The sequence below is a fragment of the Cricetulus griseus genome, chromosome 2 (assembly GCF_003668045.3).
Source record: "Cricetulus griseus strain 17A/GY chromosome 2, alternate assembly CriGri-PICRH-1.0, whole genome shotgun sequence".
Classification (NCBI taxonomy): Eukaryota; Metazoa; Chordata; class Mammalia; order Rodentia; family Cricetidae; genus Cricetulus; species Cricetulus griseus.
The window spans coordinates 362,687,357-362,703,309 of NC_048595.1; the positions used below are offsets into that span (position 1 = coordinate 362,687,357).

Consider the following 15,953-nt stretch of genomic DNA (forward strand, 5'->3'; position numbering starts at 1 on the left):
CAGAGTGTTTTAAAGTCTGGAAGTGCTTAGTGTATAAATTTGAGTGAGGCATCCTGAGCATCTTACATATGGTGTATCCTCTGTGGGGAAGCAGCTGCAGCAAACATGGCAGCTGTCACCAGTTAGGTGAGCGAAGCAGGTGATTGGCAGGAATCTTGCCGACTCACTCAACAGGTGCCCTCGTATCTGGCTACCTGGCTTTCCTTTTGAATCTTCCTCCAGTAGACTTAAGCATCTCTTTCCTAGTGTGATGGTTTGAATGGAATCTGTTCCCTGTAGATTCTTGTATTTGAACCCTTGATCCCAATTGGTACTGCTATCTGGGAGTCCATAGAGCCTCTTGGAGACAAAACCTTGCTGGAGAAAGCATTACCAAGGTCTAACTTTAAGGTTTTGTAGCCCCACCCCACTCCCTCTTCTCTGTCTCTCTCTCTCTCTGCTTGCTGTGTAGGCATGAAATGTGGTGTCTCTGCTCCCTCAGCACACACCAGATTCACACTCCTGCTGTCCTGTCCTGGATGCAGACTACTTGATGTCAAGAAAAAAAAAAAAAAAAAAAAACAAAAAAAAAAAAACAAAAAAACATCTCTTGCTGGCATATCATAATCTGCTCTCATCTCACAGATGTAGAGAGGGAGTCCCGCCCAGAACAGTGGTCTTGGAATTGACCATGACTCTCTGTGGTGACTGTAACCAGGGTGGGCCACCCTCACACTTCAGAGTTTCCATTACAGTCTCTGCATGGACATTCCTCAACCTGAATTTTTATAGAAATCTGATCCCTAATGCTTTTATCCTTATGGGACAAAAGTAATAATTAATCTCAACTATTTTGACCTCAGTTAGAGAAACCTGTTTTCTGAGATAAAGACATTAAGGTTTCTCAAGATGCCAAAGATTATATGAGGTTTTTCCATTAGTTTTTTTTTTTTTTTTTTTTTGTTAGTATCAGTCATGGCAAGGTTGCTTACCTAGAACTGGATGCTTAAGGCAAATAAAATATTGACTGCACCCCATCTTGGCTGTTTGGATTGAGGAAGAATTTTTCACTTTAATATGAAAACAGGTCTGCCTGCTAAATACACAGTCCTGGGAGAAGTACTGCATGGGATTCTCTGGAATTTTCATTACTACAATAGCAAAGGCTTCTTCCATCTTGACTACTTAACACATACCTGTGCTGCTCACCACACTCCCACACATGTTCCCGGAACACTATATATATGTGTGTGAGTGTGTGTGTGTGTGTGTGTGTGTGTGTGTGTGTGTGTGTGTACATATAGTGAACATAATATATAACATAACAATGAAACATAATATACAATATATTAACTTCCTTCTTACTTATGCTGCAGCTTTGGGTCTGCAAGTCCCTTCATGTGCTCCAGCAGATGACAGATGGGATGAATGTTGGAGTAGGTCAATTCATATACCTGGTTCTGGGCCTGCATAGCTGCAGGGTTGGTTAGCCCACCAGCTCTCCCCTGTCCTCACCACCAGGGTGAGTTCTCCTGCATTACCCTGGATAGTTCACCCCTAGCAGCATGGAGGAAGGAGCAGGGACAGTTCTCTGTTTTTCACATCCTTATGGGTAGCTCTCCCATACCTACACCTTCAGAGCCAGCTCCACTGTGTTTCCCAGGCAAGGTACAGAGCCCACTCTCCAGAATACTGCAGCTGGTGAGGGGCAGGGACAGCTCTCTCACTCTTATGACCTCAGGGCCAGCTCTCCCACCTGCCATAGGTGGTGAGGGGTGGTGGGGAGAGGACATCTCTCCCCAGCCCACGTCACCATAAGGCAGATGAGGGGCAGGGCCAGATCTTCCATGCTCACATTCGTGTGGCAGTTCACCTGCATATATTTAAATTTTTTATTGTTAATATTTAAAACCTTTTGAGTATGCAGTGCAGCATTTGTCATAATAGAGGCTTCCCAAAATGATGAAAGAGAGACGTATAATGGGTCTATTCCTGGAAAGCATGAACTTTTATTTTCTTAAGTGTTGTTAAAGAAAGTATTATGTAGGCAATATTATTTGGGCTTTTAGTTTGAAAAAATATAAAAGCTTAAGCTTATGTATTTAGATCATTATCTGTAAGTCCTGGCAGGAAAGACTGCCTAGGAGGTGGGAGTATATTTCATCAATGTCAATTATAAAAGTAAGGTCATTTAAATATTCTTACTTAAAAAGAACATAGTAAAATTTCCTAAAGAACAAAAAGGAATGTAATTCCACAGAATTTTTAATGGGGAAATATGTTGATTTTTAAAGTATGTTCTTAAGTTTCCCAAATAATTTACTCTAGCTTAGAGCATCAAAAAAAAGTTCTAAGTGTTTTCCAACAATGAAATGAAGTGTAACAAGAACTTGACCCTAGCTGTGTATACTCAAGATGCATCATTCATGATGTGGGCTTCTAGATTAAATAAATATTCCTACTGCTGTCTCTTAGAGCATGAAATCTTTATCCAAATTACAAACCCATAAAAAGACAGTTTTATGTAAACCCAGATGAGAGTCAATTTAGAAGACAATCAATTTCTACCACATGATCCCATCACTGATAGACCGAAATGATTCTCAGAAGAATTTGGGTACAAATTAAATGTAAACTTGCTTTCCCAGCTAGATAAATACATTTTGTGATATGTAACCCTTGTGGGACAATCTGTGTTATTGTGGTAATCTAACCTACAGTTTCTTGAGATAGTTGCTTCTCTAGTCAATATGTCTAGAGAATATCCAATAGTTCCATATTCTGTGTGATGTTTCTGCTTCCAGGCAGCTGTGCAGAGCAAAGGCACCATATATATTGGGCAGTCTGATGTTTAGTATAAAATCATTATTGTACTTGACAAATAAAAATCACAAATACTTTTTTTAGGATGTTGAGGTTTTAGTGGAATAGAGTGCTGGATAGAACCTGCTAAGCTCTCCTGCCTTTCATAGATAAACTTACACGTGAACAAAATTTCAGAGTAAAGACTGGCCAACCTTTCTTCTTTGGCAAACTGGAAAAAACTTACTCAGAAGAGAAAACCGATTGGTTGGAAAGATTACCACTTCCCTGCACATCCCTCACTCACTGGGAAGTCATGAAGGAGGAGAAGATGATTTAGATGGCTTTCCGCATCACAATGTTGAGTTAATAGGCTAAAAATTTTATAAAGAAATGGCTCCATTCTCAATATTGAAATTCTACATGCATTTAGCAGAAAACACTAACTTCCATCAATCTCACTCTATAGGGCTATAGCCCTACTTTTTGTTTGAACCAATGAAATCAGCCCTACAACAGCATCACTGGTCCCTTGGAGAACTTGTTTATCCTAACATAGCATTATGTCTGGGGGCTCTTAGCTGGGTTGCTGTAGTCATGGTCCTGATTTGATTCTGATGGGTGTCTCTGAGAACCAACAGTTCCTGTGCCATCTCTGTTATTTCTCATTTTAAGAATCCCATGTATCTTTGTTTAAGCCAGAGTTTCTTGGTCTTTTTTTTTATTTTTTTGGTTTTTAGAGACAGGGTTTCTCTGTGTAGCTTTGGAGCCTATCCTGGCACTCGCTCTGTAGACCAGGCTGTCCTCGAACTCACAGAGATCTGCCTGCCTCTGCCTCCCGAGTGCTGGGATTAAAGGCGTGCACCACCATTCTTGGTCTTTCTTAACAAAAGTTGTCTTTATGGATAGAAGGGGCTTGGAGGTAGAAGAAGGGGAACAGCTGGGGCAGGAGACAGGATATGACAATAGGGAATTTAAGATGGTAAGAGTATAGTGTGAGATGTCCATAATGAAGACAAATGTTTCTTACAATTGATAAATTCAAATAAAGTCAGAAAAGCAAATCTTTTTGAGTGTTTCTATGGCACCAATTAGCTCTGTATAGAGACACAAATCAGGAAAAGCTTTGTTAAAGGAAGCTTGGTTCTTCAGAAAGCAGAAAAATCTCCCTCCAGTCTACTCTTAGGAGACCATAGGTTGTATGACCTAATAGAGGACATTAGTACCCACCATCATCTCACAGATCTCACCAATGTTCTAGGGAAGAGGGTAATGCAGACTGTGGGGCCTATGGAATAGGAACCCTGAAGGCTTCTTAGAACCTGCATCTCACACTGTGTGAGTGGCTGCTCACCATGAAAGCTCTCTTCAGATCAGAGCTGTGGTGCAATAATCAGGTTGTCAAGGGGCCTATGGCAGATGAACTATTATAGACAAGCTGTTTCTATGGTTTCATGTGGGATTGTCCAACCCATTGCATCCAAACATACAGCCATTCACAACTTTATAAATGAAGAAGGCTTTAAGTATGTTGAACCATGAACAGCCAACATCTTTTTTTTTCTGGTAAGAAACTACACAGCTTTTGTTTTGGTCTGGGTTCATTTATTTCCGTATAATAATCTGGGATGATGGTTCCTAGGTATTCTTTTAAAGATAAGATCCAAGAGATTCCTGTCAAAGATTCATCTCATTAACGCAACCTCACCTTATCTCATTCACAAGTCCTCAAGATTCTGCATATGAATGATTAAAATTTGTGCAGACTCTCAAGTGGGTGTAGCATGCTAAATATTTCTCCTGAAAGAACACATGCATCCAAGGAAAGGACGGGCAACTGAGCTCAAGGTCACCAATTACCTCCCTCAAGGCTAGGTGTTCACTTTTACCCAAAGGGACTTTTTCACCTCATTGCAAGATGTCTGCATCTTTGACTTCCATTCCTGGAGACTAAGAATTTAAAGCCATTTCAGTGAGAGAATAAAGTAGATAGATAGATCTTCTCATTTGAGATGTAACTTTGTAGAAGCAAAAGCACCTACAAATCACAGCCTTAGCAATAAAGAAGGATTCCAGCAGCATCATTGATTTTCTTATTCTCTTGATCTGTCTACCACAGTAGTACAGAAAAGAATGTCTAAAGCATTGTGGAAGAACGAAAACCAGCTTACTGTTATGTGCATACATATATATTCTGCTGCACACAGATACACACACACACACACACACACACACACACACACACAGTCTACATCCTTTCTCTGTAAGAAATAAATTCAGTTATTATTTGCTATTCTGCACCTGAAAGAATCCAGACTGGATGCTGGTAGGAAGTGAATTCTAGGCTACATCATACCTGTTTCGGGGCCATTGTAACACCCATCACTCCCAGGTTTTACCATGGAAGCCCCTGAGATGTTAGGCTCAATTCAGACTCTCAAGTGGGTGTAGCATGCTTGAATAGCTATGAGGCTCATCCCTCCCCAGTTGTGTCATGGAAGCTAACAGGCCAGTGAGACTACTTTGCAGATAAGTGACACAATGAAGACCTAGGAGGGCTAGTGTGGTATAGGCTGTGTGTTGTTTTGCAACTTTACTGAAGATGTTTATTATATTCAAGAGTTTTCTTGTGGAATCCTTAACAGTAAAATTATTTTGTTAGCAAGCCCCTTTTTGTTTCTCCTTTCATGTCTTTCCCTTGCCTTACTGTTGTACCTAAGACTCCAATCACTAAATTGAATTAGAGAAATCAGAATGGGCACTCAGTTCTCTTTCCTGCTTTTAAAGCAAATAGCTTATGTTTCCCCTGTTTAGAATAGTGCTGACTATGGGTTTGTTCCACTAAAAGTGGAATTGAGACTAGGGGAAGATACAAATGGGAGGTATGTGGGGGGTGAGGGTGGAGAATTTACTAATTCACACTATTTGAAAATGCCATAATGACACCTAACACTTTGTGTGCTGATTTTAAATTATAAAGCCTATGAGTCTTTATAAGGTATACAGCTACCCAGAGAGACTACAATGAAATGTCACTGCTGTGAGGGACAGGCAAAGTGTGGGTTGTTCCCTGTATAAAACCATTCACTTCAGCCACAATGCAATCTTCACAGTTTCTTTGTTTTCCATTGTGCTTCTATGGCTATTAACAGTGTAGCAAGAATGCTTGAACAGCCTTTAGGCTCTATACATCACCACTGTGTGTGACCAGTGGGCACTGGGTTTAGTGTTAGTGTTGATCATTTGGGTGTCCTTTCATGTTCTGAGCCCAATGAAAAGGCATGCACTTGGTGTTTGGAGCAGCTATCCAAACCCAAGACTTGGTGTGTAAAAGCTTCTAGGTATTAGGAGACCAACATGCCTGAGTCCTCGGTTGGCAGGTGATGAGGAGTTCCCAATGTCTAATGACAGAAGAATATTATATGTGGAGTAAGAACTTACCGGAAGGCTTGCTCTTCTACCTCCACTCAGTGACTTGTGTGGCACTCCAGTTCCTATGGAAGGTGATTGTGACTCCTTCGTGTTCAGGGCCTGAACCAGCATGCAAATTCACAGTGGACAACAAAATTGATTACAAAGGAATTATGTGATCTTAAAGGATAAGGAATGTGTTCACTCATGCATGCACATACACACACATGCTGTGGCATGAAGTTGCAATGCTGGCTGATTAGGTGGTGGAAAACAGTGCCACTTATGTAAGGTCAGATATTATCATTGGAACACACATGACACACCAAAGGTGCTTGTCCAAATGACAGTGGAAAGGATAGTCAAGGCTTTATACTTATGAAGCATTTACCTACGATGACTTAATGGGTCTATTCAGTTGGAAACATCCAAGTACTAAAGACATGAAAAATACTGTGATGTCAGCATGTGCAAGGAATTGCTATGCATGCACACAGTATGTAGACACAGGCATGTTTGCATTTGATTTAGTAAAGTCTTGTTAAGAACTTTCTCATCTGCATCTTTGATGATGCACGCTTGAAACTTCATTCTCTGCAGACTCTCCGTCTGGTTTTGATGTCATATTACAGTTGCTCTGATGAAGTAATCCAGGGTTCTCTCTGTCCTTTGCAATAATCTGCAAGTGCTGTAAGCAGTTAGCATGCCGCCATCACACTTCCTCATGCCCTTCAGCTCACTGCTTAATATGTTCAGTCTTTCTCCTTGCATGTGAAGCAGGTGGAACAAAGTTAAGAGCCCATCAGTGTTATCGAGTGCAGTCACCTGCGTTGTTTCTGCATCAGTTTCAACTGACTGATTTTCATAATAGGTTGTGGGGTTTGAACTTGTTTTAAACCCTAATTTTTGGAATGGATGCTTGATATTATGAGTTTGACCTACTTCTGTGCTGTTTTTATTACAAAAAATTACCAGAGTCCTTTGCTGGGATATAGTTAAATTATGCAAATCCAGTTTGATGGTTTGGGTTCTTCCTTTTACAACTGTTCATTGGAGCAGGGCAACATTTAGTCTCGGGGAACTTTTCCTCCCTGAAGAAGATAGGTTCTCCTTGGTACCTAAATAGCCTGAGAAGTCAAAACTTATCCACCCCAGCTTGTGTTCAATCTTTTTGGATATGCCATTCTTTCCCAGGTAGGGTTTTTTTTTTTTTTAGGTCTTCCTTACCTCTGATCTTTCTTACCATCTGTTACTCATTTTCACTCATCTGAATGAATGGTTGGAAGAGGAGCTGTCTGTATCTCTGGTGTTTTTTGTTTCTTTGGTTGGTTGCTTTTGCTTTTTGTTTTTGTTTTGTTTTTCCTGGGCATATCTCTCCTTTCTAGGTATAGCCATTTTAGCATTCCCAGATCCCATCTCCATCCCCTCCACTTCTTTTCAGGTCTGAACCTGAGATTCTTTTCCATTTCCTGTGCCCCTATATGGAAACATCTTCAGGACTGTTGCTGTCCACCTGAAGTTCCTTCCTTTTTTTTTTTTTTTTTTTACCATCATGTGGTAATAATTCTCACATTCACTGATACCTAGCATTCCAAAAATTGTTGTTTTATGTTACCTTGGGCTATGTTGACAAAAGACTTAATTTCTGTTGCTCTGTTTTGGTGGTGATCTGGCCACTCTGTGACCATGTTTGTCTGAATCAATGACTTTCCTTACCTGCCTACCATCCTAGGTACCACTAAACTAATTCTCAGAACTCCCTTTTAATCTTTTCTTTGTGGTCTCAGGTCTATTGGCCTGCATAGGTGCCCACACTTGGGCAGTTTGTTAACACAATTGGATTGATTTGTTGTTTCTTTTATGAAGGCTGGCTTTCTGTGTCTGCATGCCAAGTTAAGTTATTGAATGAGAACTTGATAGATGCACACAGAAACCACAAGTATCCCACACGAGCATGAATCGGTTTGTATATTCAGCACCTGATGCAATGACTTCAAGGATCCTGCTCCTGCATTGTGCTGTGCATACGGCATGAAACTGCTTCTTGGATCATCTCCATCTTTCTACTTCACTTTTAATCTGTAAGCTGTTTTAGATTTTTCAAAGGAAAAGTAAACAGCAAAACAGGAGGCTCCACTTAACCATCTGTATTTGCTCCCCAAATTTATGCAAATTCCCCCTTGAATAGGCTTGTCTGAACCATGTTCAATATGGTTTGCCCATTCACCAAGCAAATTGTCTAATTGCTTGAAACTGGTAGTGTGAGATAAAAATGTTAAGGTTCTTTTTTCCCTGAAAACTTTTGGTGTAGCAATGGAGGCAGAATTTAGACAGATAATTAAGGATTAGTGGAGTGCATGCCTTTTTTCTGTAACAGGAACCTGAAGTGATGAGCGATGGTCATCCTCTCCTGAAAGAGAAGAGAGGTGGTTAGGATGGGGTCAGGAAATGAACTCAGGAGGCTACTCGTATGAGACTTAGCAGACAAGCGGGCAGAGGGCACTGAGTATCTCACAGATTTCTGGATTAAAATTTTAAATGGATGGTTTTATTCTTGCTGACTGGGAGAATCATGGGGGGGGCACATTAGAAGGAGTTTCTAAAAACTGCCTTAGTAGCTATTCCTATCTATTAATTTCTACCAGAATGGTAAGACTGGTGTTCGGCCAATAATAACAACTCCTTAAATTGTTTTTTTTAAAACAGTCAATATTTCTTTACTGTTTGCTGGCATGCTAGCCATTCACATTGCCTTCAAATTTGGAGAGTCATTGCCATAGTAAACTGTAGCATGCAAATTCAGTTAAACCATCTCAGGGTTACAATTAAATTGAATCGCTGGCTAATTTGGGGAATTAAGATAAAACAGATTGGTCTCACTGTTTCCTAGCCTTTTATAATCAGATAATTCACACAAAATGCAAAGCATGAACCAGCCTCAGAGGCAGGTGAGCCAAGTTCTGAGTTGCATGCTAAATTTTTGAGGAGACACAAACATGGAGACAGATGCATTGTTGGAGACTTGGGTATAATGAATCCAAATTGAGCAGCCAAACTCACTTGTACGGATGTGTGGCATTCTGTCCTTATGACACATGCCAGCCCAGACACCGGCACTCACTTTCCAATGCAAGTGCCAGGCACCGATTTCAAAGGTTGAATATCATCTGATGAAAAGAAGCTAGGGATTATTGATTGGGAGTAATCTCATGGGTATAAAACCATAACTGTTCTGCAAGCAGCATTGAAGCTCTTAATGCTTAAGAACTGCACAGGTCACAAGTCAACACCCCCATGTTTTTTTTTTAAGTCAAGGTAATTCCTGAATGCTTACCCAGCCAAGCTGACATGAGGCATCCGACAATAGTGTTGTATGGTTCTCTCGATCCAGCAACCCCTAACGACAGGCACCAAGCTTATTCCCCATTGTCTGACAACCTCTATGCCAAGTTCAAGACAGAACTTGCACATGCTGCATCCACCTCCTTGCCCAAGTGGGTTTAGAGAATTCATTGGGTCTATTCATCTGTTTAAGAGGCAGCATCCAAAATTTTCCATCCACAGAGAAAAGTTAAGTCATCCATCTTTATAGTTTGGTTGGAGTGAGGCTGATGTGAACTGGTAGGAATGGATATGGAGATCAAGTCAGAGAAACACCTATAGTGGTTTTAAACATTCTGTGTTAAATTCCTCTTGTGTTAAAAGCATACCTCCTGAGTATTTCTCACTGTAGACAAGGAAGAAAATGATGAGAAGACTACTTAGAATAATTAGAACAATAATGAGAGTGTATTAGCCTTTCAGTTTCAGCTACTGTCACGGGCACGCAGGGGTGACCATTGCTAGAAACTCACTAGTTCTATATTAGGGAGATTGGTTTTCCAAGCCCTAACCCCAGAAACACAGTAAAAATAAGAACCAGGCTTCATTGTTTTCACTGAAAAAGTAAATGAATCTAGACTGACAGAGATGGACCTGTGCAGAAAAGAGTTAACATGGCCACCAACCCAGACTTCGAGTTTAGAGGGACCTGCTCCTCAGTTGCCTATTGGTTGGCATTTAGAAACTGTGTTTCAGGAATGTCCAGGCTGATAAGAAAAGTTGGCTCTCTATGTCCAAACTATTTATGGAAACAGTACAGAAAGGAATGAATTCGTAACTCCCCTAAAATGTAAGCGGGGATAATGAAATAAAAAAAAAATAAGAGATAAAAGATGAGATAGTCAAAGTTGAATGATGATAGAAATTCCAACAAGAACAAAGGAGGGGGCTAGAGATTGCATATCAAAGCCATGAAGAAAATTTCTAAAACATGAAAAAAATTATAAGGTTTTATAAATTAAAATCAGTTTATAAGTTAGAATAGTTTTGCAAAATGATGCAAACACAGGTAGCTGATCAGCTAACATTGTACTTCTCAGCTGTGTCACTGGAAGATAGGAACACAGGAAATGTTCCTCTCTGAAGGAAATTCATTCTCAACCTAAAATCTCTACCGTGGATTTTTTACGCATAGATTAACACATGCAGATATTATGTGAGGGTAACAAAGCCTGGATGTTTGTATTGAAGGTGACCTTACTTAAGAATGCCAGTACAGAATTTACTGCAGCAAACAGGAAGCCATCTAAGAAAAAATGATGATGTCCCCATCAAGAAATAAAAATGAAAGGAAGGCCTAGCCCAGAAATACAGAGCATACAATGTACCTATGTTTGCTTGTCCATTGGTTTTTCTTTGAGGATTTCATACGAGAGTTATGTTTCTTTATCTAATCTATCCCAAATTCCCTCCCCTTCACTTCTTCCTGTCTCCCCACCTCATTCTACCCCCAAATTTCACGTGCTCCATTTTTAGAAAAGCCTGCTGTGTCCAGTTAATGTGGACTTTGCTACATACATGTGAGTATAGGAGCATCCACAGGAACATGGGTAGCCTCTCAAGAGTCACATCCCTGAAAAAACTGACTCCTTCCCCCTACAGCCATCAGTTTCCAATAGATCTTCACTAGCCTCTCTGTTATCCATTCTGGCTTGATCTTGTGCAGGTCTCATGCACACAGCCACAGCCACTGCGAGTTTGTGAGTGCAATGCTGCTGTTATGTCCTGGAAATGGCTTAGCTCTTACTTTATATTTAATTTAACCTAAATTTGAAATTTTACAGTATGGCCATAAGTAGATGCATTGTGTTGTTAGTTTTCTCCTGGTGAAATAACCTTAGTATTCATTGGAGGAATTGGGACAGAGAACTGCCTCAAGGGTCTACCCTTACTATGCATTCGGTATCCATAGTATTTATTGCACAGTGCCTAAGTAAGTACGCCAGACACCTTTCTATCCCCTGTGTCCTGTTTACACCCCATCCCACAGTGCGTCTCACTTTATAGATCTTCAAATCTCCACTGAGCTCCCAAACCCCTCAAGCTGTGGTTATATGTGGGCATGGCAGGATGGAGGAGAAGCTGAGAAACGTCACAGAGTCATACGGGGAGTAGAAAGGAAACCTTACCGGGTGCCCGGCATGCCCTGTGCTGCGTGGGTACTTCCACACTACAATGCTGTCAATCTTCTCCCAAGGTTTCTAGTGTCCATTATTCTCAAATTAAATCACCTGCAGTCCAAACAGCATATTCTGGTCCTAAGGTTTTAGTAAGACAGCTAAACCAAAACCGAGACAAAAAGCATTTTGAGTAACTTTTAGAAAAAGGGAACATGTCATTTTAGGTAGTTGCCATGTTTTTTATTTTTATTTTCACATGCAAACTTGTTTACTTTCTCAATTTCATTATCTATACAGGAGAAACCACAGGTTTCTGTCTGTTAAGTGACAGCTTAACATAAATACGGTTTTGATTTTGTGAAGTAGCTTCCAGTGTCTTAGGCCCCAAAGTTCTGAAGACCCAGGGCATACCATAAAAGGAGTCCCCTGAGCTAGCTGTGTGCTGGGTGCAGGGAAGGGAGGGTAAGATGTGTTATCCATCCTCTCCTCCAGGAGTACCAGCCTTGTAACACCAATGCATGCCCAGAGCTGAAGAAGACCACACCGTGGACCCCATGGACACCTGTCAACATCTCGGACAATGGTGGTCACTATGAGCAACGGTTCCGATACACCTGTAAAGCTCGCCTGCCAGACCCAAACTTGCTGGAAGTGGGGAGGCAGAGGATTGAGATGCGGTACTGTTCCAGTGATGGCACCAGCGGCTGCTCCACAGATGGTAAGGAGGCTCTGTGGGGGCTGGCCACTCCATGCAAAGCCATTGACCTTGTCTCTAAGGAAATGGAAGACTAGGGGGAGCCCCAGATCAAACAATGTTTTGCCTATGGTGGATCCAGAATAGTTTTGTGAGATTGATTTAGTATAAGATAATATGATGAAAGCATAGTTGTCATAAAAATAGTAGCTGAAAATTAGATTTTCCCCTTTTAAAAAGGCCAGGAAATAGTGGCACATGCCTTTAACACCGGCACTGGGGAGGCAGATGCAGGCAGATCTCTGTGAATTCAAGGCAGGCATGGTCTACAGAGTGAGTTCCAGGACGCTAAGGCTATTATACTAAGAAACCCTGTTCTGACAACAGGTAAGAGGATGCTAAAGTAGACTATAAAGTAATTTGTCTGTTAAATTGAACATTGGATCCAACTATGCTGATAATTCTCTGTCCTTGTGGTTTTGTGAATGCTTGGAATGTGGGTGTGGAGAGCCAACGCAGATCCAGCCCTGTGCCCTGCCTAGCCTGGACACTGCCCATGACAGCATCTCCAGCAGGTCTCTTCTGGAGTTCACTCCTGGACACTGCAGGAATGGTTGAGCCTTTTCCCCATGCTTCATTATTTGCTTTCTTCTTCCTTCTTTTACATACTTTTATCTCATTGCACAAAATATATTCTAGTTCTTAAAAGGAAAGAGACACTCATAGAAAAGAGTCCAGAGGAAGGCATCGTAAGAAAGACAGTTACATCAATGACAAAACATTCACGAACATTTCTTAGTGCTCCGTGAGTGTGATCTTACTTAATTCTCCCAGCATGAGTGCTGGTGTCCATAGACTGACTTCAGACACAGGGTGGGTCGGATAAGTCGCATTGGTAGAGGACTCTGTGGGTTTGTCCTGTCCCAATCAAGCTCTAAGAGATGGGCCACACTGCCCATCCTGTGTCTCAGGTACCCAGGTCTTCTCTGTGAGCAGGTAGTCTGCCTGGCTACCTGAGGAGCAACATTTCTTATCAAGCACTAGTCACTTCCAAAGCCCCCCACTCCATCCTCTGTATGTGAAGGTATTGACATGTCTCAGATTGCCCATGCTACAGTTCAACTTGACACGGTTGTTTTAATGAACAACAGAATACAGGTGTTTCTTAAAAGGGAAATGTTCTACTCTGAAGAAGGGTCTTGTGGAAATAAATGCACAACTTAAAACTAAAACCATCACCTGAAATAGGAGCAGCAAATAACATCCACTCTGGCTTCTTTTTATAAAAACCTGCTGTTTCTGGAAGAAAAGATTTACTTAGAAATTCCAAGAGAAGGGTAACAGGAGACCCAGGTGAAAAATGCACATTCTGTAAAGGGTCATCTCATTTTAATCAAGATTGCAGGATAAAATATGAGAATTTGAAGATGAATTTCAGATATTATTTCAGTGTTTTCCCATTATATCCTATGATTATATCACAAATAGTATCTTAATTATATCACATATAATGTTTTAAAAACAGCTATGCCCTACAAAGTCTTGTGAAGTCTAAGTGGAAAACACATATATCCTAAAATATTACTGATTGTTCATCTTAAGTTATTTAACTGATCTTCCTTCATTTTACTTGTTGAGTATGGCAACCTTTTTTTTACCAGTTTACTTACACCGTTATATGCAGGCCATGACATTTATTTACTGTGCCACCAAAGTGAAATGTTGAAAATGAAGCATGGTATATCTTTTCAATTGACTTTATTTTCCTCTCCAAACATGTATTTCTTTAATCTTTTCATTCTCAGATACAAATAAAACCAAAGCTAGTACATTTAAATGTTAATAACATAGATTATTCATGAAAAATTTTATGTTTTAAAAAACTTTATAAAAATGTATAAATTTTTGTCAAAGCACATTTATAAAAAAGATAGCTTCTATTTTATTAAAACTGTAAGCATTGACTATGGTATACAGAAATGCAAATAGTCTATGTTTTGATGGCTTTGAGTTCTTATTAATCTTCACATGGTGTTATTGATGTCTTGAAAACTGAAAATTGGACTCATGTGCTTCTGACCACAAAAGAGGAGACATAATTGTCCATCATTGTTTGTTTATTGATAACCCACAAGACACTGGCTGGTTTCAGATATCTGCTCCTAATGCCTTGTCTCAGAAGATCATCCTGCTTGCACTTCACCAAACCAGAGAGTTGCTCAGGAATGGCTATGGGTGTTGGGTGTTCCTTGCTTGGGAGAGCAATTTCCCAACACCTCACCAAAGAGCTAACAAGGTGTGAAAATATCACTATCTGAGAGACATTGACTGGGTTTAATATTGTAAGTCAGGCTGCATCTTCTTTAAGCAAATTTTGACTGAGTCTGATTGAATAGGTTCAAATGCTCAGAGCAGTCCTGACATGCAAAGGGTCTTCAAAAAACAATTCATGTATCCTTATAATGTTCATCCGTCCTCACCCCACCCCCCACCAGCACCCGACTCCCTACTGTACCTCTTTGTTAGCAAGCATAATTGCAACATCATAGGACACCTGGCAAGCTTCTTCAGGGATGGATCTGGGTCAGCTCTCAGGGGCAAATCATTGTCTCCATGGCCTGTGATTCAAGAGGGATGAACTCTGCTCACTTTACAGCATGGCTCCACACTGAAAAGGTTAACTGCGAAGGAGCAAGTCTAAGCTGTGTCCCTTTTCCAGATGAGTGTCTTTCCTGTAGCACCAGCCCCATGATGCATGAAGATAGTTTTCACTAGAACTCCCAAAGGAAGTGAAGCAGGGGGCGTTCTTTAGAGGTGTCTACAAAGAGGAGAATTGCCAGTGTGGACTTGCAGGCTACAAATGTGTAGCACACTCAGATGAAATGCCATGCACATCCTAATTAGATAGTAACTTATGAAAGAGGCCTGAGTTACAGGAGGCTGCCATTCTGCTAAAAGGGGGGGCGGTGTTGGGCTTGTGAGGTGTGAAGAGGATTCAGGTGACTATTAGAGTAATTCTAGATATGAAGCACACAGACTATACAGGAGTAAGAACTCCTGCGAGTCACATCTTGCGTTTCCTTGGCAGGACTGTCTGCAGACTTTCTACGAGCTGGCAGATACTCTGCCCATACTGTTAACGGGGCCTGGTCAGCCTGGACTTCCTGGTCGCAATGCAGCCGAGATTGCAGCAGGGGCATTCGGAACAGGAAGCGTGTCTGCAACAACCCAGAACCCAAGTATGGGGGCATGCCATGCCTTGGCCCATCCCTGGAGTTCCAGGAATGCAACATTTTACCTTGCCCAGGTAAGTGGATCACGGTGTAAAAAAGACTGGGAAAGTCGTGTGCATGTAGCCACTGGAGAACTCTCTCTCTCTCTCTCTCTCTCTCTCTCTCTCTCTCTCTCTCGTCTCTCTCTCTCTCATATATATATATATATATATATATATATATATATATATATATATATATATATGAGAGGTATGTTCTTAAGAAAATGTGTGGGGTGATGGTGGTACCTGTTGGTAACTAGACAGGATGATAGAAGCAGGTATAACTGAAGAG

At 40.9% G+C, this 15,953-nt stretch overlaps 1 protein-coding gene across 1 annotated transcript in view; it reads left to right on the forward strand.

Annotated features, from left to right (window-relative positions):
- The window catches only part of Sema5a (semaphorin 5A), a 263,102-nt gene that overhangs the window by 231,812 nt on the left and 15,337 nt on the right, over positions 1-15,953 (forward strand). The window contains exons 15-16 of the mRNA XM_035439159.1: positions 12,186-12,411; positions 15,476-15,694. Of these exons, the coding sequence (XP_035295050.1) occupies positions 12,186-12,411; positions 15,476-15,694 (445 nt within the window). The remainder of the gene's footprint in view (positions 1-12,185; positions 12,412-15,475; positions 15,695-15,953) is intronic.